Source organism: Carassius auratus, chromosome 10 (assembly GCF_003368295.1).
Source record: "Carassius auratus strain Wakin chromosome 10, ASM336829v1, whole genome shotgun sequence".
NCBI lineage: Eukaryota > Metazoa > Chordata > Actinopteri > Cypriniformes > Cyprinidae > Carassius > Carassius auratus.
Window position 1 is genome coordinate 15,482,427 of NC_039252.1, and position 24,370 is coordinate 15,506,796.

General features: G+C 36.8%; 4 protein-coding genes across 5 annotated transcripts; 3 read left to right on the forward strand and 1 right to left on the reverse strand.

The window, feature by feature from the left end:
- Positions 1 to 796: 796 nt before the first annotated feature.
- stt3a (STT3 oligosaccharyltransferase complex catalytic subunit A) lies at positions 797 to 8,119 on the forward strand. Of its 2 annotated transcripts, XM_026274013.1 has the most exons (18): positions 797 to 886; positions 1,496 to 1,618; positions 1,703 to 1,763; positions 1,847 to 1,968; positions 2,151 to 2,296; positions 2,389 to 2,479; positions 3,075 to 3,181; positions 3,515 to 3,679; positions 3,775 to 3,955; positions 4,065 to 4,220; positions 4,943 to 5,034; positions 5,126 to 5,281; positions 5,365 to 5,553; positions 5,653 to 5,769; positions 5,874 to 5,976; positions 6,969 to 7,157; positions 7,540 to 7,655; positions 7,751 to 7,789. In XM_026274013.1, exons 2-18 carry the CDS (start codon positions 1,531 to 1,533, stop codon positions 7,787 to 7,789), a joined length of 2,118 nt encoding a protein of 705 aa, XP_026129798.1. In that variant the 5' UTR covers positions 797 to 886; positions 1,496 to 1,530. The 2 variants fall into 2 exon arrangements, with proteins under 2 accessions (XP_026129798.1, XP_026129797.1); XM_026274012.1 differs by lacking the exon at positions 797 to 886 and having other exon boundaries at positions 1,531 to 1,618; positions 7,751 to 8,119.
- A 436-nt stretch (positions 8,120 to 8,555) lies between these two features.
- Positions 8,556 to 14,580, forward strand: foxred1 (FAD-dependent oxidoreductase domain containing 1). The gene is made up of 11 exons (XM_026274016.1): positions 8,556 to 8,772; positions 9,576 to 9,796; positions 10,715 to 10,825; positions 11,072 to 11,190; positions 11,357 to 11,451; positions 11,532 to 11,633; positions 11,778 to 11,854; positions 11,981 to 12,141; positions 12,808 to 12,937; positions 13,039 to 13,143; positions 13,276 to 14,580. The coding sequence occupies exons 1-11, from the start codon at positions 8,667 to 8,669 to the stop codon at positions 13,528 to 13,530; spliced, it is 1,482 nt and encodes a 493-aa protein (XP_026129801.1). The 5' UTR covers positions 8,556 to 8,666; the 3' UTR covers positions 13,531 to 14,580.
- On the reverse strand, positions 14,510 to 18,552 carry cry5 (cryptochrome circadian regulator 5). The gene is made up of 11 exons (XM_026274014.1): positions 18,449 to 18,552; positions 17,496 to 17,763; positions 17,176 to 17,370; positions 16,989 to 17,107; positions 16,767 to 16,921; positions 15,991 to 16,131; positions 15,729 to 15,896; positions 15,506 to 15,646; positions 15,263 to 15,414; positions 14,954 to 15,174; positions 14,510 to 14,849 (listed from the first exon to the last, which is right to left on the reverse strand). Exons 2-11 carry the CDS (start codon positions 17,708 to 17,710, stop codon positions 14,791 to 14,793), a joined length of 1,566 nt encoding a protein of 521 aa, XP_026129799.1. The 5' UTR covers positions 17,711 to 17,763; positions 18,449 to 18,552; the 3' UTR covers positions 14,510 to 14,790.
- Positions 18,553 to 18,639: 87 nt separating this feature from the next.
- On the forward strand, positions 18,640 to 21,972 carry dcps (decapping enzyme, scavenger). Its single transcript, XM_026274017.1, has 6 exons — positions 18,640 to 18,844; positions 19,217 to 19,367; positions 20,273 to 20,418; positions 20,529 to 20,642; positions 20,728 to 20,838; positions 21,503 to 21,972. The coding sequence occupies exons 1-6, from the start codon at positions 18,677 to 18,679 to the stop codon at positions 21,767 to 21,769; spliced, it is 957 nt and encodes a 318-aa protein (XP_026129802.1). The 5' UTR covers positions 18,640 to 18,676; the 3' UTR covers positions 21,770 to 21,972.
- Positions 21,973 to 24,370: the final 2,398 nt, after the last annotated feature.

Sequence of the window (24,370 nt, forward strand, 5' to 3'; positions counted from 1 at the left end):
ATGGAAGATACTTATTTTGGGAAACCCTAGTTAGTAAGTATTTTACAAAATATGTTGCTATATTTTACTTTTACTCAAAAACTTAAGTTATTATGTTTATAATGATGTGTTTTAATATATAAAACTAAATCAGCAAATTAGAATGATTTAGTAATGATGCTAAATCAGGAATAAATTACATTCATTTTAAAATATATTTAAACAGAAAACTGTTATTTTAAATTGTAAAAATATTTCACAATGTTTTTACTGAGTATTTAATAAAATAAATGCAGCCTGGTTGAGCATGAGACGACTTTCACAAACATTTGAATAAATCTCAGTTATTCCAAACTTTTGACCTGTAGTGTAGATGTATATAATTTTTTAAAATCATATATAATCTTATTACAATAGCATGTATTAGTCACAGTACATGAGATAACTCGAATAACTTTTTTTTTGGAGGACAAAACAGACAAATATCCTAAATACTTTTGCTTTAGAAATGTTATGAACTTCATCAAAATACTTTTTCTTCTTTACATAAATCATTGTGTACTTGTAAGGGAAATTTAATCTAACAGTTAAAATAGCATACAAATGGTATGATATTTGATAGTTAAAGTTGAATTATTGTTAATTATTAAAGTTGAAAGATGAGTGCTATTTGTACTCCACGCAGTGCTGACTGTATTTCTCCCTTTAGGACACGTCATATCTGGAGCGCCAAGCGGAACTGGCCTTGACACCCTTGAGTGACATCTCGAAGACCAATCAGCGAAGGCCGTTTTCACAGAATCGTGACGCTGAGCCAATTAGCTCCCTCTCTACGTGGATAGGCGGGGATTGGTTGTGTGAGAGTGTGGAAGGGCTGAAGTGAGTGAACCGCCGATGAATAAGACTGGTAATTTTGCACATTTCTAATCTCATTTATTGCAATTATACGGTTTCTCTGTCATTACATTTACTCCAGTGCATTAAATAACACATTTATGTATAATTTAATGTAAGGTGTGAGATAGGTGTGATGTTAGCCAGCAGCTAAGGAGCTAATCAAGACCTTAATAGTTTATTATTATCACGAATAGTTTATCAGAAGATCACAGACTTTATGTGCATACTGATCATCTCTGAACTGATTTATCTGCGGTGAAGTATCAATGAGTAGGGTTTTGTATAGAAATGTGCACAAACTGGCTCTCTTCCTGATTTTATAAAGACTTGACACTTTAATAGATGAAATAATGGGCAGATTTATGCATTTCTTAAAACGCTTTACCCTCTACAAGTCAAATTTGACGCTTGAGTGGTTTGAAAACCTCTTTAATCAGAAATTGTAGAATTGCATAATAATGTTTAGAAGTTAAAATCTGCCAAAATTAGCTTGCTTCTTGTACATAGTTTGTTGTTTAAGGAGCCCTATCATACACTTCTCTAACATTTATTTTAGATCATATGTATAGTGTTAGTTGTATTACCATTATTAACGTGCTGTGGTTGTCCGTTTTGTCAGGTATCAAGAGTTAGTGCTGCCTCCTGTGTGTTAAGATGACCAAGCTGGGCTTCCTGCGTCTGTCCTATGAGAAACAGGACACCCTGCTGAAGCTGCTCATCCTGTCTATGGCAGCCGTCCTGTGTGAGTGGATGCACATCACTTTAAATCAGACCCCCTGTATGTCAGCTGTCCTCTAAATCCATCTGTCCTGTCATTTTCCTCCAGCGTTCTCCACCAGACTGTTCTCCGTGCTTCGCTTCGAGAGTGTCATCCATGAGTTCGATCCGTAAGTTCAGCTTTCGTTTCATTATTGCAGTGCCCCAGCATCCGAACACATGCTTAAATAAGTTTCCTGTTTGTTGTTGGCAGGTATTTCAATTATCGGACAACTCGCTTCTTGACAGAAGAGGGCTTTTACCAATTCCATAATTGGTTTGATGATCGGGCTTGGTATCCACTTGGGAGGATTATAGGAGGCACCATCTATCCTGGTACATCTTAATGACACTGAAAGTATAGCGATATTGTGCTTTTCAGCCACTTGTTTTTCATCTGATGGTTGATAAACCTGGCGGAGATCTAAATGTAAACTATATTTAGGGACTCTTTGACTAGCAAACTTACAGCAACCGGTTAAAAGCACTTTAGCAACCTTGTGTTGTTTCCCCTACAGGGTTGATGATCACATCTGCGGCTTTATATCACGTGCTACACTTCTTCCACATCACCATCGACATCCGCAATGTGTGTGTGTTCCTCGCCCCTCTCTTCTCCTCCTTCACCGCTATTGTCACCTATCACTTCACAAAAGAGCTCAAGGTGAGATGAAACTCAACACTCACCCGTCTTACACACCGGCTAATTTTTTGTCTAGCTAACTTCTGTAACCGATGTAACACCATATGTTGCAGGATGCGGGCGCAGGGCTTCTGGCTGCCGCCATGATCGCAGTCGTCCCTGGATACATCTCCCGTTCTGTGGCAGGCTCTTATGACAATGAAGGTATAATCTTACTGCAGAGATGTGTGTCAAATTTTTTGAATGGATCGATATGGTAATGATTAAATAAAATGGTTTTGATGCTTTTACAAATAAATGTTTTATAATTTCTGTCAAATATTTATATAAATATACACTACTGCTCAAAAGTTTGGTGTAAGATTTTTCTCTTTTGACAAAATAAAATACTTTAATTCAGAAAGGACACATTAAATTGCACAAAAGTGACAGTTTCAGTCAAGCAAAGAATTATATATTTTTTTGGACCAAAAAAGTTTCAACATTGTTAATAATAAGAATTTCTTGTTATAAAATTGTAAAAAAAAAAAAATGTATATATATTTAAACACAATCAGTAATACTGTGAGTATTATAATTAAGTATTATAAATATTATAGTATAGTATTATAGTATTATAAATAAGTAATATATATATATATATATATATAAAATATTGTATGGTAGTATGGATAAATATATTTATAGTATAGTTTGTTCTTTTTTGTGTCATTGTGTTTTAAAATAAACAAAAAAAATTCTAAAATATTATCAATGCACATATATCAATGTATAACAATTTTTATTTTGTGATGCAAAGGAATCGCCATTTTCTGCATGCTGTTGACGTACTACATGTGGATCAAAGCAGTGAAAACAGGCTCCATTTATTGGTCGTCCATGTGCGCATTGGCATATTTTTACATGGTGAGCCACATTGTTACAGCAAATCAATAAATTGTGTTATTTAAATACTAGGGCTGCCCTCAACTAAGCATTTTTCCGGTCGACTAGTAGCAGTAGTCGACTAATCGCACATTTATTAATAAACTATTTAATGAACTAATTTCTGAACAAAAATGAGAAAAATGCCTGATGTACTACCACATAGACCAGCCGTTAACGATCTCTCCATCACAGACTGCGTGACTTTTTTTTTTTTTTTGCGACATAAAGTTTAAGTCGACTTTTAGGGGGCAGCCCTATTAAATACACAAAATACTTTGTTTCAGTAACACAAGCTTTGTTTGTTGGTGTCAGGTGTCCTCCTGGGGTGGTTACGTGTTTCTGATTAACCTCATTCCCCTGCACGTGCTGGTGTTGATGCTCACTGGCCGTTTCTCTCATCGCATCTATGTGGCGTACTGCACAGTCTACTGCCTGGGCACCATCCTCTCCATGCAGATCTCTTTTGTTGGATTCCAGGTAAGGAGTTAAACATCAGCTGACAAATAGAAGTAATCACTATAACATGAACTTCCCAGTAGATTAATAATCTCTCTCTCTTTTTCTTCTTGTAGCCCGTCCTGTCCTCTGAGCACATGGCTGCATTCGGAGTGTTTGGCCTGTGTCAGATTCACGCCTTCGTCGATTACCTCCGGAGCAAACTGAATGCACAGCAGTTTGAAGTGCTGTTCAAGAGTGTCATTTCACTGGTCGGTATCATCCTGCTCTCTGCAGGTGGAGTGCTCATGCTGACAGGTGAGAAGAGAAATAAATAATATATATATATTTGTATTTTAGTAAATATTTATTTATGGTCATTTGAATATTATTTTGTATTGTTTGCGTTTGTATTGGCATATGTTAGGGACAATCTCACCTTGGACTGGGCGTTTTTACTCTCTGCTGGATCCATCATACGCCAAGAACAACATCCCCATCATCGCCTCTGTTTCTGAGCACCAGCCCACCACCTGGTCCTCCTACTACTTTGACCTGCAGCTTCTGGTCTTCATGTTTCCAGGTAAAGCACCTTCCTTTTTGCCTTTAAACCATCTGACCAGTTGTGTTATTGTTAACTAAAACTATGGAATGAGATGTTTAGATTTCTAAAGTGGTGAAAGGAAACTAAAAGAGAATTTTTGTGTGTTCTCATTTGCCCTAATAGCAAATCACAATAGCATTACTATGACTTCATAAAAGAGGAAAGAATCACAAAAGATGGTTTACATTATTCAAAAGAGAGAAAGATGTCAGATTTGCCGAAACACTTAGGCATCAAATAGTTTTATGTAGTTTATTTTTTAAGTGTACATAAAAATGGAAAATATATTTTTTTATTTTTGCTAGATTTACAATGTTAATAACTGTGGAAACACATCATCACAGTCTGTGAAAAGGGTCCATTAAATAACTTTTTTTTTTTGTTGTTAATTGAAATAAATATATATTTTAGTTCTGAATGAAAATTACAAATAACATCTTGGTTACAATCTGAAATACAGTAGGTTAACGTTGAAGTACTTAAATGACCAAAACTGAAATAAAATTTAATTAAAGCTCAAAAGAAAAACTTATTAAAATGACAAGCACATAACCAAATCACAAAAACTTAAATTAAAATGAAAACAGAAAATACAAAAATAAAGCAAATTCAAAATAGTTATAAATCAATTTTTAGTATATAAAAATGGTAAAATGACAGTGCATCATATGTATTAAATCTGTCATCTCTTGTTTCTCCAGTTGGTCTTTATTACTGCTTCAACAACCTCTCCGATGCCACGATATTCATCATAATGTATGGCGTCACCAGCATGTACTTCTCAGCTGTGATGGTAACACGTTTACTGTATATTACTCAATCATTTTGTAGGTATTTCTTTTAAAAAAGGAATCTCTGACCCTTGTTCTATCCGTTCTTCTCAGGTGCGTCTCATGTTAGTCCTGGCTCCCGTCATGTGCATCCTTTCTGGCATCGGCGTCTCTCAGGTCCTCACCACCTACATGAAGAACCTGGATGTCAGCCGACCGGACAAGAAGTCCAAAAAGCAGCAGGACTCCACTTACCCCATCAAAAACGAGGTACGATCAATGCTCTTGATCTTTCTTAGCTTTCCTTACATCATTGGTTCTCTCGGTGATACTGGGCTCTTATTGGTCCGTAGGTGGCAAGTGGGATGATTTTGGTCATGGCGTTCTTCCTCATCACATACACCTTCCACTCCACCTGGGTGACCAGCGAGGCGTACTCCTCCCCGTCTATCGTGCTCTCGGCCCGCGGTGGTGATGGCAGCCGCATCATCTTCGATGACTTCAGAGAGGCGTATTACTGGCTCAGACACAACACACCGGAGGTCAGCGAGAGCCGTCAAGATGCTGACCCTCACAAACTTCCTCATTCTTTTGATTCCAAGCATTTTTGCTCATCTCACATTACTCTTGTGTGTGTACAGGATGCTAAAGTCATGTCTTGGTGGGATTACGGGTATCAAATAACAGCGATGGCCAATCGAACGATTTTGGTTGACAACAACACTTGGAATAACACTCATATCTCTAGAGTGGGTCAGGTAAGGATGTAGTTTACTATAGTTTCAACTACAAAAAAATACAGTTTTGCTGTTTACAGTTTTTATACTTTGGACATTTCTAAAAATGTTTTTCTTTTGTGCAGGCTATGGCCTCCACTGAGGAGAAAGCCTATGAGATTATGCGAGAACTGGATGTTAGTTACGTCCTGGTGATCTTTGGTGGACTGACGGGATATTCATCTGATGGTATGGGCTCCGATGCATTTTGACCCATGGAAGCGAGTTTGTGGGTATTAATAGGGATGCACCGATGAATCGGCAGCCAATATTTATCAGTCGATTTCTTTATTATTTTAAAGCCATCGGCATTTTGTAAATAGCATGGAAAGGGCAGATACCGATGGTTATTAATTAACTGCATGGAGACAATGATATATGTCGAGGATATGTCATAAACCACCAAGCATTAGGCCTAGATTTAAGTGAAAATGAATGGCAGGTAATAGGCTATGCAGCTTTTTGTTTGAAACCAGTGTAGAACACAAGGTTACATCACGCACCTGCAGCTTTTCTGTGAACAGTGAAAACAGAATAAATCTATGCAGGCTACATAAAAAGGATATATAGGCCTATATACAATATATTTTACTTCAAATCATTAACAAAACAAAATATATATATATTTTTTTTACAGAGTTTTGGATAATTGTAATGCGCTCAAGTTCACGGGTAAAAAAAAAAACGAGACCGCAGAAGTAACAGTTGGGAAAACAATGCAGTGAAGACGCTTGTGCCTCACACGCACATCATGCTTATGTTTAGCCTAAATACAACTTTAAAGGATTTGTTGTGGAGAGAAGGGAAGGAACTAAAAAAAAAACCAATTGTGTTTGTAAATTTGCTTTTATTTAGCCTACATAATTTCTGAATGTAATAATAAAATGCAACTAACTACCAATTACGTTTTTCCCTTCTCAAAATGCTTAGGAGTAGAGGGTTGTTGTTGTTTTTTCAATCAATGCTTATTTTTTTTTCTCTCTAATTTTTAAGCCCTGCTTTATGCAATTGACCAATATCGGTATCGGAATCAGTCAATAGGTTTTTTGTTAATATCGATATCGGCCCAAGAGATCCTATTGGTGCATCTCTAGTACTTAATGCTTGAATTGTAGTTTCTTAATCAGATGGAACCTAAATAGCATAAAAACAAATATGTTTATGTGTATTTCTTTAATTAGACATTAATAAGTTCCTGTGGATGGTCCGTATCGGGGGCAGCACAGACACAGGGAGGCACATAAAGGAACACGACTACTACACACCCACCGGAGAGTTCCGTGTGGACCGCGAGGGGTCCCCCGTCCTGCTCAACTGCCTCATGTACAAGATGTGCTACTATCGCTTCGGCCAGGTCTACACTGAAGCCAGTAAGTATCTCCTGTGTGTTTCTTTCTTTCTTTCATTGGTTCGTACCATACTTGATCAGTTAGATGTTTCTCCAGTTAATGTAGTTACACCCACTTTAAAATCTTTTCTTTTACTAATTTCTTATGATTGACTATTATTTTATTCTAGTTTTCTTGATTAATATTATTTTAATGAATATTACTTTGTAATTTTCTAATAAATAGGGTAGTTTTAGTATTCACACACACACCGCACTTTTATTATTTTCATAACTGACATTATGGAAGTTGAATGAGTTGCAAATGCTGTTTCATGTTGAGTTTTAGTTCAGTGTTTGAACAAAAAAAGTCTAAGAAGTTAGTGATGACTAGAATTAAAATCTAGATTAACTTTTCTTTCCAGAACGTCCTCCTGGTTACGACAGAGTTCGTAACGCTGAGATTGGTAACAAGGACTTTGAGCTGGATGTGCTGGAGGAAGCGTACACTACAGAGCACTGGCTCGTCAGGATATACAAGGTACATCTGAACTCACCTGTGCATCTTTAACTGTAACTGTCCCTCTAAACCACTAAACAAACGTCCACTGATGATCTACTGCTTTACCTCCACAGGTCAAAGACCTTGACAACCGTGGCCTCTCAAGAACGTAAAACCCAGAACTCAAAATCCCACCCCCCTCTCCGAAAACACAGCACTGAACATCTGCGGCCCCCATTCCATGATCTGAGGAGAAAGCGTGAAGATTTTTTTATACTTTTGTTGTAATTGCTGAAAGAGATTTTCTTTGCGTACCTTTTTTTTTTTCTTGGTTTGTTTTTTACATTTGATTTTCAAATGTGATGTTGCCTGGGGGCAGAAGGTGTCAGATTACCACATGTAAATGTGAGAAAAATGTGTATAAGTCATTTCGGCAATCAACTGGCCAGATAACGGTTTGATTTGTCTTTCAATGGGTGAATAAATGAGTGACTGGGATTCAATTGATCTGTGTATTTATTTTTATCCAAAAAAATCACATGCATTCTGAACGTTTGGAGTCCAGACCCACTAAGATATGGACCCTCGATCAACACCTGTTCGTCCAAAACCAAGCTGCTCATTTTTAATAAACTCAAATAGAACAGATTTTTCCATACATTTAAAAAGTTTTGTGTGTCTTCCACTCAGAAGTGATAACTGATTATTTATTTTTCTCCTATTTCGATGTTTTCAGGTTTTTTTTTTTTTTTTTTAAATGCCTGAAATTGATCTTACACTGAATTTCGTATAGTTTATGTAAGAGCTGGGCAAAACGAAAACGCGCAGAAAACAAGTGAAAGTTGGTACCTTTTTGCTTACATGCCCTCTACTGGACACTAATGAAACTACAGCTGTGGGTTGGTCCCGGTTGGTCCTGGTGTGGCGTCATTGTAAGCATGCGCACTAGGTCAAATGAATGCGCGCTCCGGTCCACAGCAAGCGCGTGTCATTGAGGGAGGTGATTAGAGTGTCTTCTTCTGCATACATGACTTTCTGTCGACAATAACAATGTGGCGCAAGATGTTCACCTCCGTCCCTGCTTTCAGAGCCCTGAAAGCACCCTGTCGGAGCTTTAAAAGCAGCAGCAGGGGACCTGATAAAGACTTCTTTAAAGGTGAGATGATTCACTTAATACACATTTTTCGTACGTTTATATAAATATTAGAGACATTAAACGTCCAGAGTAAACTGTTTGTGCTGACAAAGTCATGGTCGCCTTCCCTAATTTCTCGCATTTCAAATCCTACTGTGACTGACATAGGTTGGCTCATTAATATTAATTTGGTCGTGCTGGCTTTGATCCGTAAACTTCCTTGGAGAGTCGAGCCACGTAATCTAATCAATATTCATAAGTCAAGCCTTTCTCGAAGTATCTGTTCGTTCATTCGCTAACTGCGTAACGCCCGCTTGCTTTTCAGCAAATCGGCGAGCACTTCAGGTCGAACGTAGCGATGCGTAATTAATATTCATAATGTTGCATTCGCTTTAGTAGGAATATTAAATTCGCATCCTGCACAACAAATATTAGATGTATAACAGTAATTCAGTCTAGTTTTAAAACTGTAATCAAAGTGAAATATATCTGTAGTGTTTATAGTTGCAGTAGATGCATACACATTATAATTTGTTTTATAGTTTTTTAATAAAATTCCATTCCTGAATAATTCTTGTCAGTGTTTTTTTTTTCTTTTCTATTTGATATAATAGTATAATTATCAAACGAAATAATTGTTTTCTTCCAGTATTTAGAGGTATAAATTAGAAATTTACTTCAAACCAGCTTTACATTACTAATAAAACACATTATCGAACAAAATTACAAACAAAGTATGTTTTCAAGAAAATGTAGGTAATGATGAAACTGGCTTCTACCAATAAAACATACTCTCATCTGTCTCATATGTAACTTGTTTGCAGATCTGGATGCTCAGCTGCGGGCGTTTCGGGACAAAGCGGCCGCAGCGATGCCCGGCAGTGACTGGAGCCCGATTGAGTTGACCCCCGGCCTGCCCCCGGAGAGGGCCGATGTGGTGATTGTAGGAGGGGGAGTCGTAGGATGGTCCATCGCATACTGGCTAAAGATGAAGGCGCGAGTGAGGGATGGTCTGAGAGTGCTGGTGGTGGAGAAAGACCCTACTGTGAGTTTATTCAAGGGGCACTTTGAAAGCATGTCTCAAAAACTATTTAACATGTGTTTGATGCTACGAAGGTGATGTCTATGTAGGCAGCTCAATAAGTTTTAAAACACAATGTCTGCTATATACTGAGGAATGCTATTAATGATGTATTGATCATGTTTTTTTTATTTTAAAGTTCACCCAGAAAAAATAACTTGTTGTTCAGCTCCCACCAGACATCATATCAATGTCTTTGAGAAATAATAAAATTTAGTAAAATAAAATTACAAATGGACGTCTGACTAAATTAATTCAATTTGAAAGAATAAGTGAATAAGCAAAATGACTCTAATATAATAATGGTATCACCATTATGGTAACACAGTCCTCATTTAGTTCAGAAAATGCATAGAAATCATTCAAATTAAATTATATACAAGAACATTTATTTGATTTCCCCATTTGTCTCTGCATCGTAATTTTTTATGCAATGGAACTGAATTAGATTTTCAGTGCAAGCCTTTAATTCAACTGGAACTGATTTGAAACAAGTCTGTCTGAGCCTTTTCTGCGGAGAAAAAAAATCCTGCTTCCCTGTGAACTATCCCATCTGCTTAATAAAAAATATTTTCTTTCTCTCTTACCCTTTTCTTATATATTTTTTTGAATTAGAAAAGATTTCTCCTTTTGTGTTCCACGAAAGATCAGAGTGAGGTTTCAGAAGAATTGAGGCAGAGTAAATGATTATTTTTTTTGGTGAATTAACTGTTTAATGGTTAATATATTAAAAACATAACACAAAATAAATCAGTGCCCAAATATATAATTTCATTTATTGTGATGCATGAATGGCTGGAAAACATTTTGCATTTTGTAAGATTTGAATTATAATCTTAATACAAGATAATTACAAAACATTTGATGTTCTTCTTTCTACAGTATTCCCAGGCGTCGACTGTGCTGTCATGTGGTGGAATTCGGCAGCAGTTCTCCTTGAAAGAAAACATCATGCTGTCTCTGTTTTCAGCTCATTTCATGAAGAACATTAATGTAAAGTCTTCTTTATTACACTATTAAAAGCTTTCTGAAATATTGTTCCCGTTACAAATGCACTGTAACATACATAAATTATGATGTAAAGTCTCAATATCAGGTAATTTCTAGAGACTTTTAATATTTTGTTAGCGAGTCTTTCTAAATCTTCTTCTTCACCTGGATCATTTAGGCTGGTGTAAAGTTTTAGGATACGAATAAATGTCTTTAAATGTGTATTTCTGTTGTGTTTTAATGTAACAGAATCATCTCTGGGTTGTAAATGAAGACCCCGTTGATCTGCAGTTTAATCATTCTGGATATCTCTTCCTCGCCAGTGAAAAATCAGCTCATATCATGGAGGAAAACTACAGAACTCAGAGGTAACAGAAAAAGTAGGATTACCCAAAGTTTTTTTTTTTTTTTTTTTTACTATATTAGGCATTTTTATTATCTTTTGGGTTAACTCAAGCTTTCATATTAACTGATAAACAGCCTCGCAATACAAAGTTAAAGATAAATCGAACATATTTGTGATTTTATGGGTAGATACGTGGGTGCGAAGGTCGCCCTCCTCTCACCATCCCAGCTGAAGGAGCGATTCCCTTGGATGAACACGGAGGGGGTCGCTCTGGCTTCTCTTGGTTGGTGCCCATTTTCACAATCTTTGATACATCTAACATCCAAACTTCATTATTGAGTGACATATTTGTTCCTCACTAAGGACTTGAGAACGAGGGCTGGTTTGACCCCTGGTCTCTCCTGAACGCTCTCAGACGCAAGGCCGTGTCTATGGGAGTCTATCAGTGCTTTGGAGAGGTCACAGGTCAGGATTCACACCTACAATGTGTTAAAGTTTGTCAAATTCTCCCCAAATTAGAGCATGGTTTCCTACATTTGGTACGTTTTTTTTTTACGTTGCATTCTTACGTTCAAACTGGAACTCAAGTTGATTCTCTTGAATTTTTAGGATTTAAATGTGCTGCAAATTTGGCAGAAACCACAGATGGAGAGGTTCTTAATGTCCAGAGGATAAAATATGTCAATGTAAGTTCATCTCAAGCCTTCTCAAAACATCTCAGAACAGCGCTCTGTTTTGAAACTTGTTTGCATAATTTATGTGCTTTTAAAGTTGAAGTGCAAGCGTAATCGTTAGATGTGGTGTGGTTGTAGGTGCGGATGCCCAACAGTCTGGAGTATCAGCCCGTGGAATGTGCCGTTGTGGTTAATGCAGCAGGTGCAAACTCAGGAAAGATCGCCTCCATGCTCGGCATCGGATTAGGCCCGAAAGAATCCGTGTCTGGTGTTCCGCTACCCGTGGAGCCCAGGAAAAGGTTAAGACTACTTGTGTAGTAAACAGTGGTTACCCTGTAATTTGAAGCAGTTTCTAACCATTTGCTCACTTAAATAAATAAGAAGTGCCAAATATTCTAAAACTATATTAAATATTCTTGTATTATATTATTATTTAATATTATTAATAAATCATACAATTTAAATTGTATGATATTAAAATATCATTTATATTTATTATTTTATTGCACACTATTTTTATTACACAATTACGATACAATTTAAATAAATGAGCAGTGCCAAATATATTTTTACATATGTTATTTATATTTTTATATTATATTATAAAAATAGGATTAATAATTTAATATCATTATTAATCAATAAGAGATGCATTTCATTTTTATTTAAATGAATGAGCGGTGACAAATATTCTAAAATAGCTGTTGCGTTTAGTTTAAGATATTATATTAGTTTTATTAATATATTAATTAGATATTAAACCTACTGTATTTTATTAACTAAATCCATCCATTCTTTAAACTGCTTATCCACTGTAGGCTTGTGGGAACGCTAGAGCCTATTATTAAATATTGTTAATAAATCATTAAATATCAATAGTATTTAATGTTAAAGTAAATTTAGACATTTTTAAATGACATTTTAATTATGTATAATTCTAGCTACATCGTCCCTATCTCCTCCAGGTTTGTTTATGTGGTACATTGTCCTGATGGACCAGGGTTGGATACTCCATTTCTGATTGACTATTCAGGGGTTTACTGTAGACGAGAGGGACTGGGAGGAAATTACATCACAGGAATGTCACCAGAGGAGGTATAGGCACGTTTTAAGTCAATCTCTGACCTATAAGATTCATTGTCTTCAAGAATGTATGCATTTGTTCATTCATCCATTAATATTTCTACCTTGTGCAGACAGAAGAACCAGATATCAGTAACCTTGATGTGGACCACGAGTTCTTCCAAGAAAAGGTCTGGCATCATCTGGCAAACCGTATTCCTGCATTCGAGCAACTGAAGGTGAATTTAATAATGTAGATTTGTTGTTCATGTTATCTGCTTCATGAAGGGAGTTTTCTTGACCTTTTTAAAATTCTACCATTCAGCTTTTTCCAAATGAAACCGTTTGCTCTTATGGTCCATCTTTTTCAGGTTTCAAGCGCGTGGGCTGGGTTTTATGACTACAACACCTTTGATCAGAATGGTATTATTGGACTGCATCCTCTTGTGCCCAACATGTACTTTGCCACGGGCTTCAGCGGTCACGGTCTGCAGCAGTCTCCTGCGGTCGGGCTTGCCGTGGCTGAGCTTATACTGGACGGAGGCTTTAAGACCATCGACCTTAGTGCTTTTGACCTTAAACGGATCCTCCTGCAGGAGCCCATACTAGAGAGTAACATTGTGTGAGGAGCACAAAAACATACCGGGAAGATGAATGTGTCCCCAAAATGGAGCCACTTGACATGAACGTTATAATGACATCATAGTTCAGACAGAACTCTCACTGGAACAATGGTCAAAGTTCAGTTTGGAAACCAAACATAATCAGAATATTAAAAGGGTTAGTTCTCCCAAAAATGAAAATTCTGTCATTAATTACTCACCCTCATGTCGTTCCAAACCCGTAAGACCTCCGTTTATCTTCGGGACACAGCAAGAATACATAGCAAGGAGTAAAATAGTCACATGGACTATTTTACCGAAGCCCTTGCTACGTTTCTGTGCATTGATCAGGGGTTTAACCGTAATTTTACGAAGCATCGAGAATACTTTTTGTGCGCAAAGAAAACAATTTTTTTGTATTTTTGTTTTTCTTTGTGCACAAAAAGTATTCTTGTAGCTTCATAAAACTACGGTTAAACACCAGATCAACGCACAGAAACGTCGCAAGGGCATCAGTAAAATAGTCCGTCACATGGACTATTTTACCAATGCCCTTGCTGCGTTTCTGTGCGTTGCTCTTGGTAATATTCTTGCTGTCTATGGAGGGTCAGAGAGCTCACGGATTCCATCAAAAATATCTTAATTTGTGTTCTGAAGATGAACAAAGGTCTTATGGGTTTGGAACGACATTAGGGCGAGTAATCAATGACAGAATTAAAATTTTTGGGTGAACTAACCCTTAAAGATATGAAAGATGAGTGAAAAATGCTGCTGGATTCAACAAAATAGTACTGTTCAAGAAATGTATGGTAGAGATCAGAAAATTCAGATGGACATTTTGTGAATTTGTAATTGCATATTTAAATTTGCATATGAAACCAATCATGATACATCCTATTTTTGTTTTGAAAGTGCTTTTCTAGATGTTCATACGGTTTCAGAAATGAATACCAAAAATTTTCATAAACTTTAAAAGTTTGTTTCTAAATCAGACATCATGGACTGAATTTTATAAACCTGTACATATTTTAATGTGTGTTAATATGGATATGAATACACATGCATATTGTGGAAGAAGATAGAAATGTGCCGTTTTATTTTAGCATGATTTATCAATTTCTATATATTTTTTTTTAGTAAATTTCCATGTTAATTTCTTACAAAAAACCTTAGTGATCCCAAACTTTTACACACACATACATATATAACAAAGTTAAATAGAAAACAAAAACAAACCCATAGAGGAACACAGTATGCAAACAGTTTGGATGAGAGAGAAAAACTTTATCTCTTTGCTTTTTTCTCAAACATATCCAGGACAGATCTCTCTTTGCGTTTTACACCTGGAGAGAGAAAACAAGAATTAATAGTCTGTTTGAGTCAAGAATTTCTTAATAAAATCAATTTTTTGTATATATAAATAATATCTTTAGGTATAAATAATTACCTTTGGTGATAGTTTTGTCATCTTTGTCCTCTGAAGAGCGCTTTGCATATGCTGCTTTCATTCTCTGAATATTCTTTTTATGGACAACGTCATGCTCCACAAGAGGACGAGGGTAATCTTTACCCACAATGCACCCTGCTCTCTCCTGAATGCTACGAGGAGCTTTCCAGGGCTCATATATGTACTCTGCAGGGAATTTATTCAGCACTGGAAGGTATTTCCTGGAAGACAAGCTAAGTCAGCATTTTGGAAGTACTTGTTTCACAGAAACTTTTATATTATTAACAGAATATAAAAAACAAAACTAACTTAATGTAATCCCCATATTTGTCAGTTTTCTTTCCAAAGGCGATTGGAGAGTACACTCTGAAATACTGATGAAAGAACGCGCTGGCTGAGAGCCACTGCCAGTTTCCTGCGTTTAGCGACCAATCAGCATCCAGCAGCAGCTCCTCAAAAACCTTCAGATGATCGTGAGCAGAAACACAGCAGGTCAATGATTGTGTCTCTGATCGGTCTGTAACATAGCAGGGAAATACGCCAAACATAAACCTTTTGGCCCTCCTCCCAGCTTATCCACAAGTCTCCTCGGGTCAGAAAACAGGCGACCGCATGCCGGGCGAGGTGATGGATCCAGCCCTCCTGACGTAATTGTGTCATGATGGCATCAATGAATGGGAATCCGGTTCGAGCCTGAATTCACACATCGCCATCCTCTGTATTATGTTGATTAGAATACATTCAAAAACACACACACACAAAAACCTCACTTTACCTCTCTCCATGCTGCCAGGTGCTCGGGATTGTTGTCCCAGTCCACTTGCACACAGTGAGGGTTGCCTTCCATTCTGTTGAAGTTTGGGATCCCGACGGCAGTGGTGTAGAAGAACTCTCTCCACAGCAGCTGCCCATGCAGGGAGACTGGAGGTTTAGAGTGCTGCTGCTGCAAAAGACACCACCGCTGTCAGCCACACCAGGATCTCGCACTGTTAAACAGCTGCTTGTGGCTCAAGTAATGCAGAAGACGTCTGACATACCCCTGTATACACTTCTGTGAGCCTCCACCAGAAGGTGCGTGCAGACAAGCAACCGAATCGGACGTAGGGGCTCAGGACGGTGGTGCTGGGGATAATGGAGTTGGGGGACGTCTGTGGTTTTTCAAACTTGCACACCCACGCCTGCAAATGGACAAAATCCATATTTTCTTGTAAAGTACAATGTTTATATTGTTATTTATTTTTCCAAATTAATATTGTAAGCTACTTATGCTTAAACATTAAATGTATGGTTTAAATGTCTATATAAAATATTCAGCATGTATTGGAGGTATATTTATTGAATCCATAGTAATGCATTTCATGCTGTATAAAGATCACCACAATAAAAAAATTATCATAAATTAATTTTAATAATAATTTAATAATTTTTTTTTACTAAGATATATTTAGAGTGAGAAAATGTATTTATGTATTTTAGTATGAAGCCTATTCTAAAAATCTGAAAATCTCTTTGATTTTCACTTTGAAAATGCTATATTTATTATTGATATTTAATTATTATTCTTTTTTACATTTGCATTATTTATTTGTAACATTGTTTTATCCTTTTTTGGCACACTTTTTGACTAGCACAATGCAAAATTCTGAATATATATATATATATAATTTTGACTATTCATTTTTTTATGTTATGCTTATATATATATATATATATATATATATATATATATATATATATATATATATATATATATATGTATATATGTGTGTGTGTGTGTGTATTTATGCATGTATGTATGTATAAATGTATATACTGTTCTCTGCATGTGCTCATCCAGTCTGCGCAGAGCTTCTTGTTCACCCCCAGGGAACAGCTCTGGTCCTAAAGATGACGTATCCAGCCCAAGATCTGCAAGAGTTGGAATCCCAAACTCCTCTTCATGGTCCTCAGAAGATGGAGTGGATACACCTTCCAAAGAAAGAGGCATTACAGACTCATCTCATTTAGCACGATGTCCAAAAAGGTGTCTGGATACCTTTCATGTCCTCTTTGGTTGGAGCAGGAACAGGTTTTTTAGGAGGACCGATGTCCTTCACCACACTTTGAAGGCGTACGTAAGTCATGGGAGGCTTGCCGTTGTTCTCGTCAATAATCCTGTTTGCAAATGCAGGTGAGTATTTTTTTTTTTGTATATCTTTATCAAAATATGATTTACAAATTACCTGTCTATGTTGTAGAGAGTGTGAGAAATCTTCGGAATAGCTTCCACACCACATTCCTTGGCTAACTTCATGACTTCCTTGTCTCTGCTCTGACTGTACGGCTCCGTATCAACCTCGAAAGTCAAGCGAGTGATCTTCCATTTCTCAAAGAGCTTTGGAAGGACCTCTGTGGGCGGCCCACTGACAACAAACAGCCTAGAGGTACAAGAAACAAAAAAATGACATGAAACATCTTGAATGAAGAAAAACATATCTGTCCACAATTGACTCCAAGTGCTCTCAGCTCGAACCTCTACCTGATCTTCAGTTCCCATCCCTACCTAGAGTTGAGTTTCTTCAGACTAGCGTCCAGGTCTCTGAGAGCTTCTATCAGAAATCTCCATCGATTAATGCCTATGCATGTGTTGTTGGAGTACCAGGGGTCCAGCAGGAACAGGGGGTAGATGTGTCTACAGTCTTTCAGGGCAGCGATCAGAGCAGGATTATCATGTAAACGCAGACCCTTGCGGAACCAGTGAATAGAGTTATGGCTCATGGTCACTTTTAGGATGGGCAGACCTCTGCACGGTTAGACGGGTAAAAAGGGCACTAGAAAAATGAGCATAAATAGTACTTTAACACAAAGTCCAAATACAAAAATGTGTTTTTGCTGGCAGTGGTTTTGTACGTTTGATTTGATTTGGTAACCATTTTCACATTAATATCAATAATTTTGTTTTTGTTACAATTTCCTTTTTCGCTGTTTATAAAATAGTTTTAAATTAAACTGTTTAAACTTGACTTTTTATTATAAGAATCCTATCAAATACATGTGTATTTCAAATGAGTATCCACCATTTCTCAAATGAGTTTCTAAAATTTTCAATTCAAAATCATCACACTTGTTTTTCTTCAAGTTAATATGAAAATAATTCACTTAAAATATTATTTCAGTTTTCAACTGTGCATTAATATAGCTGGGATAAATGGTAGACTAATTGATAAACTCAGTATTCAGTACTGCAACATGAGTCTTTTTAGAATTAAAAATGTAGTTTTAAGGGGTAGTAATAAATTAAAATGAACTAGAATCTAATATGCCTCATATTTACAACCGATCGGATTCAAAGCTTTGCCAGTACAAAGAGCTTGTTAATTCTGCGCTATACATTATCGTTCCTCTTGTTGAGCCTAAAGTCTTCTGCAATCAAAAACACACATTCTGAGATAATAGTGCAGTATAAATAAATACCCTATGGGTGTTTTAATCAATGAAAAACTGATCAGTACTTACGGGTTTTATGATTACATGAGTTCTGGCTTGCGTTTTGTAACACATTCCCCAACGTTACAAAAGAGCCATTCAGCAGCACGTGTCTCACAAGCTCAGCCAATCAGTGACTGTTTACATGCTACAGGCTAGCCAATCAGGATTTAGTCGGTGAGGCATGCGCAGAGGGTTATTTTTCCCATGTGTTTAGCTTGTCGCATCCTGATTGGTTGCTGTTTAGCGGGCTGAATCATGGCGGAAAGCGAGAACGGAGGAGCTGCGAAAAGATTGAAAACCGATGCGAAGAATGACTGCGGAGACGCGGGAGAGCCGATATCCGACAGCCTGGTCTCGGACTTCAAAATCAGCCGAATTCTGCGCGACTGTGCGCGGGAGAAGAACATCTTCATCCATGGGAAGGTGCGTGTGACGGAGAGAAATCACTCTGTGTAATCAACTACCATCTTTTCCATTTCATAAGATGCTGGTATTTGAATTAATAAGCTCTTACTCATTTTTATAGTGCTTATTAAATGCTGCTTTTTTTTGTTATAGCCTACACACTAATCCAATTGCTTATAGTAGTAACATTTAATGTTTTATAGCATTATTTATTAACTTGTTTTATAAGGTCCCAATAGTTAAGGTTAGTAAATGTATTAACAAACATTAACGTTACCTAACAATGAACTATGCTTTAGCTTTTTATAAAACTCATTAAAAAAATCTACTACCGGTAGTTTATAGGAATAAATGTTACAGTGACCTGTTGGGTTATGTTGTGTTTTCTAGGTGAAGGATCAAGACGCAGTTGTGATCCTGGAGAAAACTCCCATCAGACAGGACACACTGTCTGAGTTACTGAAGAGCAGTCAACTCAAGCTGGAGATGAAGAACGATGTGTACAGCACATACCAGCTGCAGGCTCCTGCGCACCTGAACGGTAGGATCACAACACAACAACAGGTTTAAACCAGCTTCTCTCTGTCTGTCCGTCCTATCTGATAACATATACAGGAAGAGTGGCTTGCTTGTGCTACCATGCTGTATATGGTTTAATATAGTAAGCTTTTAGTATCCTGATTCCTGATACAACATGGTATTGTTTTTTGATACCATCACTGTGAGATTTGCTATAAATACACTACCCTTCAAACGTTTCGGGTTGATATGATTTTTTAAAATGGTTTTATTTATTTTAATTAAATTTTAAAGTCTCTTAACCTGTATTTATTTTATTTAAAAATACAATTAAAAAAACCCAAAATTTTGTGAAATATTAGTGCAAATCCTCGTGATGCCAAAGCTGAATTTCAGCTTCACTACTTGTGGTCTTCAGTGTCACATGATTTGCTGATTTGCACCTCAAGAAACATTGTATAGTATTATTAATGTTGAAAATATTGCTGCCTTATATATTTTAATTTACAACCATTGTACTTTTTTATTTTATTTTATTTTTTATGGAAAATTCAAAAGAACAACATTTATTTAAAACATTAATTTACATCTGCCTTTTTATTTTTTACCAGTGATTTATGATTTAAATATATTTTTTAAACATTCTGTTTTTTTGTTTTTTTTTTGCCAGAAATCTCTTATATATTTTTAAAAAGTGTAAAAATATTATTGGAACTTTTTCCTTGGAATTGATATCACTGTCCCCAATACTGCTGGCATTACCTTCACGGCAAGTTCCTTAAAAAAAGTTTACAGTATAGTTAATGAAAAACTTGCACGACTGCTTATTGAATGTCCAAAGCTTGTTCAGCTCCATCACATGCATTTTACAAAATCCACACCATCACCCATCAAACCAAAAATAAAAAACCAAATTGTTCATAACAGAGATCAAAACGACAGTGGTGTGCCCTGCGACAGAGAAGCATGTTAAGAAGTATTTGCATCAGGAGGTTTTTCTGGTTGAAGAATCGGGAGAGGATTACCGTAACCTCACTCTACCGTACATCAGCAGTCAGAGCTTCAGTGTGCAGGTGAGGCTTCACTGACCTCTGACCCTTCATTTCAATGCTTTTCCTGTCCCATGTGTCTCCTTCCTAAATGAAGCATATAAGTGCAATGCCCATCTTTCATTTGGTTTCAGTGGGTGCATAACATATTGGAGAAGAAAGCCGAGGCTGATCGGATTGTTTTTGAGGATCCAGACCCCGATACTGGTTTTGTTCTGTTGCCCGATTTCAAGTGGGATCAAAAGCAGGTGAATCTGAGTTGAATCAGTATCGTAATATTTAGGAGTGAGAAAAGCCCAGTGTAAAACAAGGAATGCTTTCTTTCCTCTCCAGCTACAAGACCTGTATTTGATTGCTATTGTCCATCGGAGGGATGTTAAAAGTTTAAGAGATCTTACGTCAGAGCACTTGCCGTTACTCACAAACATTCGCAGTAAAGGAGAGGTGAGTTATGGGTCATCGAAGTTCATCTATACTGTAAAAAAGATTTTTTCAAAGATGTGAATACAGTAGTCGGCATTTATAGTGGATCAAAACATTTAATAAAAGTGGTCCTAAAGCCTAAAACCGAAATGCGTTCTTGTTTTAGGACAACTTCTTTGATCCACTTTAAATGTTGACTACGATATATAAAAGAAAATATATTTTCAGTCTTTCTATTTCAAACATGATTCAGTGTGTTACATGCAGTTTCTTTGAAATGATTTGCAAAATTTACTAGCAAATTCTGACTGAGAATAGTTTCTACATTATTTTTTTTCCTTTCTTTTAAAGTTAATTCACAAGGAATCTTCTTCACGATGAATAGAGTTGTGGTTCTGATGCCCAGTAGATGTCACTGTTGATCTGAACATGTGATCCTCTCTTTGCTTGTCCGATGTAGCTGCTTGCTTTTTAAAAACATATGGCATAGTGTTTAGCGCATATGCACTAGATGTATTGAGCTGTGGTGATCCTGTTGAAGGCACGGGTTAAATTCCAGCCTGCAGCATATCACAATCTCAACTCAAAAGCCCTAAAACACCATGAAAATCACAGCAAAGTACATTCGTGAGCTGTAGCATGGCTGCAAATGTCATTTAAATTCAAGTCTCGTCTATATCCACAGGATGCCATTCAGCGGCAGTACAGCGTCCCTCCGAGCAAACTGCGCGTGTATCTCCACTATCAGCCATCATACTATCACCTCCATGTCCATTTCACCTCGGTGGAGTACGACGCTCCAGGTTGCAGAGTGGAAAGAGCCCACTTGCTTTCCGATGTCATTCAGAACTTGCAGGCAGATTCCAGTCACTATCACAACCGTAGCCTGGCGTTCCCGCTGCGGGCCGATGATGGTTTGCTTCTTAAGTTCAAAGAGGCTGGGAAAGTCTAGAGACGTGATTTTTGGGAACTTTTTTTTTTTTTAATCGTTTTTTATAAATACTTCTATAAGTATCTGTACACTGCTTTTAAAAGATGCATTATTACAGTATCTATTAGATGTATTGTTAAAAGATCATGTTTTATGTCTAAAACCAGTTAGATTTTTGTCATCAACTGCATCTTCATTAAAGTACTCATTGTTTTTAAATGGGATGGTTATGTCTGTCTGTTTTTTCATGTTGTGGTTGATCGTGTGGACAGAGCCCAAATTGATCAGAAAATTGAAGCCGATATCACGGCACAGCTTGTCTTTTTGTGCAGATTAACATCTCTGAAGAGAGAGATGGTTAGTCTTAATGGGTCGCTTCTCAGTCACTATTTCATATTCATCCTGTTGTCTGACAACAAACAGTCAAATATATCACTGAAAACAGTTTTGAGAATTTAGCGGCATCAAAATACAGAATGTGGCACAGAGAGGCAAACAGATGTAATAAATAATAAATGTACATTTTGCATGTTCAGAAGAAGTGAGCTGCAGTCTTGCAGAAATACAAAAGGGTTGTGTACTGTAAGTAAATTGCTCAGTGCAAAGAAAGAGAAGTAATAAGAAACTTTTTTTTCATATGTCTAATAGACATGAACAAGTTCTTTGTAAAACCTCTGTGACCTATGAAACATGTCTACTCTGCTGGTAACTCATCAGTGGACTTTCCTCATCAATATAGGCTATATTTCTTATATATGTATGCTCATTCTTACTAATTTCAAGTTTTTATATGAATGAACCTCTGATGGGAACTGGTTGTCTTCAAAAAAGTTTACCTGATTAAGTGTCATTTATGAGCTGAGCTGCTTTGTTTACAGCCATTACCGGGGAAACCACCATATGTCTGACATTGAAAAAGCACCTCCTATTGGCAGAGAATGAGTACATTTTCAATAATCCAGTCTGCAGTTTTTGTTCAGACCAATGCATAAATCCGTTTTAAATTATATAATTTATACTTCCGATTCATCCCTTTTCTAAAAAAAAGGGTTTAAAGGCTCAATTCTGAGGTTTATCATTTTATAATTTATTTAGTTTTCTTTTAAAAACTTGTATTTCATTGGTAAATCAATTACTATTTCATGGTCTACAACATAAAATAATAAAAGTGTCTGCTAAATGAATTAATGTAAATGTAAATTATAGAATACCATTATAACATGTATATACATGTAGAAACATTAGACACAACAATGTGGCACCATTGTGCAGCAGCAAGCATCCCAACAAAAAAGGAACCTCGAGGTTGATCTAGGTAAATGTGTGCAAATGTATAGGGCCCCATTCTTGTATTTGCCTGGGTCCCCAATTTTAGTATATCCGCCCCTTCATTTTGGAGCCCAAATGGAAAACACAATAGCCCCGGGACGTCAGGCTAGAGATTTTGCGGTCCCTGCACTTCAGATCTATACAGTTTGTGAACTACTGGATTTGTTAAACGAAAGAAATGATTCTTTTAAAAGATTGACTCAAAAGAATCACCTGTTCACTAATCGGATCATGAATAAATAAAGACTTCATGTTCATCTGTAAAGCACAAAGCTATCGTTTGACTTGCTAAACTTTTATTTCATGCATGATTTGTATGGATCTGTTAACTGAATGAAAAGTGTGAATTCTAGGAGAATGTTTGTGTCGTGATGACCACGTATGCACATTTACTAGGAGTTGTTAAATGAACAGGCTGCTGCATGCAGTTTTTTTTTTTTTTTTTTTACGGAGAGTTATTTTCCTATTGGTTAAAATTCCCAAACTGTTTACTTAAAAATTAAATTAAGAAATAACATTAAAATTCAAAGCAATCATTTTGGTAATCTAAAATACTTTTTGGATGTAACTGTAATCTGAGTACCCCTCATTTTACCCCTCAAATACAGTTACTCATATTTTGTATTTTAAATACGTAATGCCGTTACATGTATTTTGTTACTCCCCAGCCCTGCTCATAATAGATCGGCCAGAGCGATGCGCACATCCCAGAGCGTTGTTTCTATACCAACCGGTTAACAGCAGCTACAGTGATGCACTGACTTTAGTGGCTCTTTCATACAAAAGACGGGGCTTCCTGCGATTGAGCGGCCATATTGAGCGTTGCATTTTCCCCATTCAAAACTATGCAAGTGACATGTCTTGGGTATTGTATACATGTGACTAAAAATAGTGGCCTTCTTAATAAACTATTACCTGGGAACTTGTGTTGGCAAATCGTGGATTTGACATCAGTGACAGTGTTGGACTTGTGTGTGCAGAAGTGAAAATACCTGCATTCACAAGAGGGCCCAGCCAGAAATGTGGAGGAAACACTCCAGATAGCTCACTTCAGGGTTCATGTGGAGAGGGTGATTGGATGTGTATGCACAAAGTACACCATACTAAATGGAATTGTACCAGTCAGCATGGTACTCCCATGTCAAGGTGAAGACATGACGTTCCTGGACGAGATTGTGACTGTATGCTGTGCCCTGACTAATATGTGTCTATACTATGGCGGTCAAATTATTGGATCACATCCAAAATCAAAGTTTGTGCACGGTGTATATTTAAGTGTATATATAAATACAC

Excerpts from the sequence above, each read along its gene's own strand:
- stt3a (XM_026274013.1), top strand. The coding sequence starts at position 1,531 with ATGACCAAGCTGGGCTTCCTGCGTCTGTCCTATGAGAAACAGGACACC. Across the intron at positions 1,969-2,150 it reads AGGAGGCACCATCTATCCTG|GGTTGATGATCACATCTGCG; the intron begins GTACATCTTAAT and ends TTTCCCCTACAG. Across the intron at positions 3,956-4,064 it reads TGGAGTGCTCATGCTGACAG|GGACAATCTCACCTTGGACT; the intron begins GTGAGAAGAGAA and ends GGCATATGTTAG.
- foxred1 (XM_026274016.1), top strand. The coding sequence starts at position 8,667 with ATGTGGCGCAAGATGTTCACCTCCGTCCCTGCTTTCAGAGCCCTGAAA. Across the intron at positions 12,142-12,807 it reads CCCGTGGAGCCCAGGAAAAG|GTTTGTTTATGTGGTACATT; the intron begins GTTAAGACTACT and ends TATCTCCTCCAG. Across the intron at positions 12,938-13,038 it reads CAGGAATGTCACCAGAGGAG|ACAGAAGAACCAGATATCAG; the intron begins GTATAGGCACGT and ends TACCTTGTGCAG.
- cry5 (XM_026274014.1), bottom strand. The coding sequence starts at position 17,710 with ATGAGCCATAACTCTATTCACTGGTTCCGCAAGGGTCTGCGTTTACAT. Across the intron at positions 15,415-15,505 it reads GCTGGGAGGAGGGCCAAAAG|GTTTTTGAGGAGCTGCTGCT; the intron begins GTTTATGTTTGG and ends GATCATCTGAAG. Across the intron at positions 14,850-14,953 it reads TGACAAAACTATCACCAAAG|GTGTAAAACGCAAAGAGAGA; the intron begins GTAATTATTTAT and ends TTCTCTCTCCAG.
- dcps (XM_026274017.1), top strand. The coding sequence starts at position 18,677 with ATGGCGGAAAGCGAGAACGGAGGAGCTGCGAAAAGATTGAAAACCGAT. Across the intron at positions 18,845-19,216 it reads ACATCTTCATCCATGGGAAG|GTGAAGGATCAAGACGCAGT; the intron begins GTGCGTGTGACG and ends TGTGTTTTCTAG. Across the intron at positions 20,643-20,727 it reads TCAAGTGGGATCAAAAGCAG|CTACAAGACCTGTATTTGAT; the intron begins GTGAATCTGAGT and ends TTTCCTCTCCAG.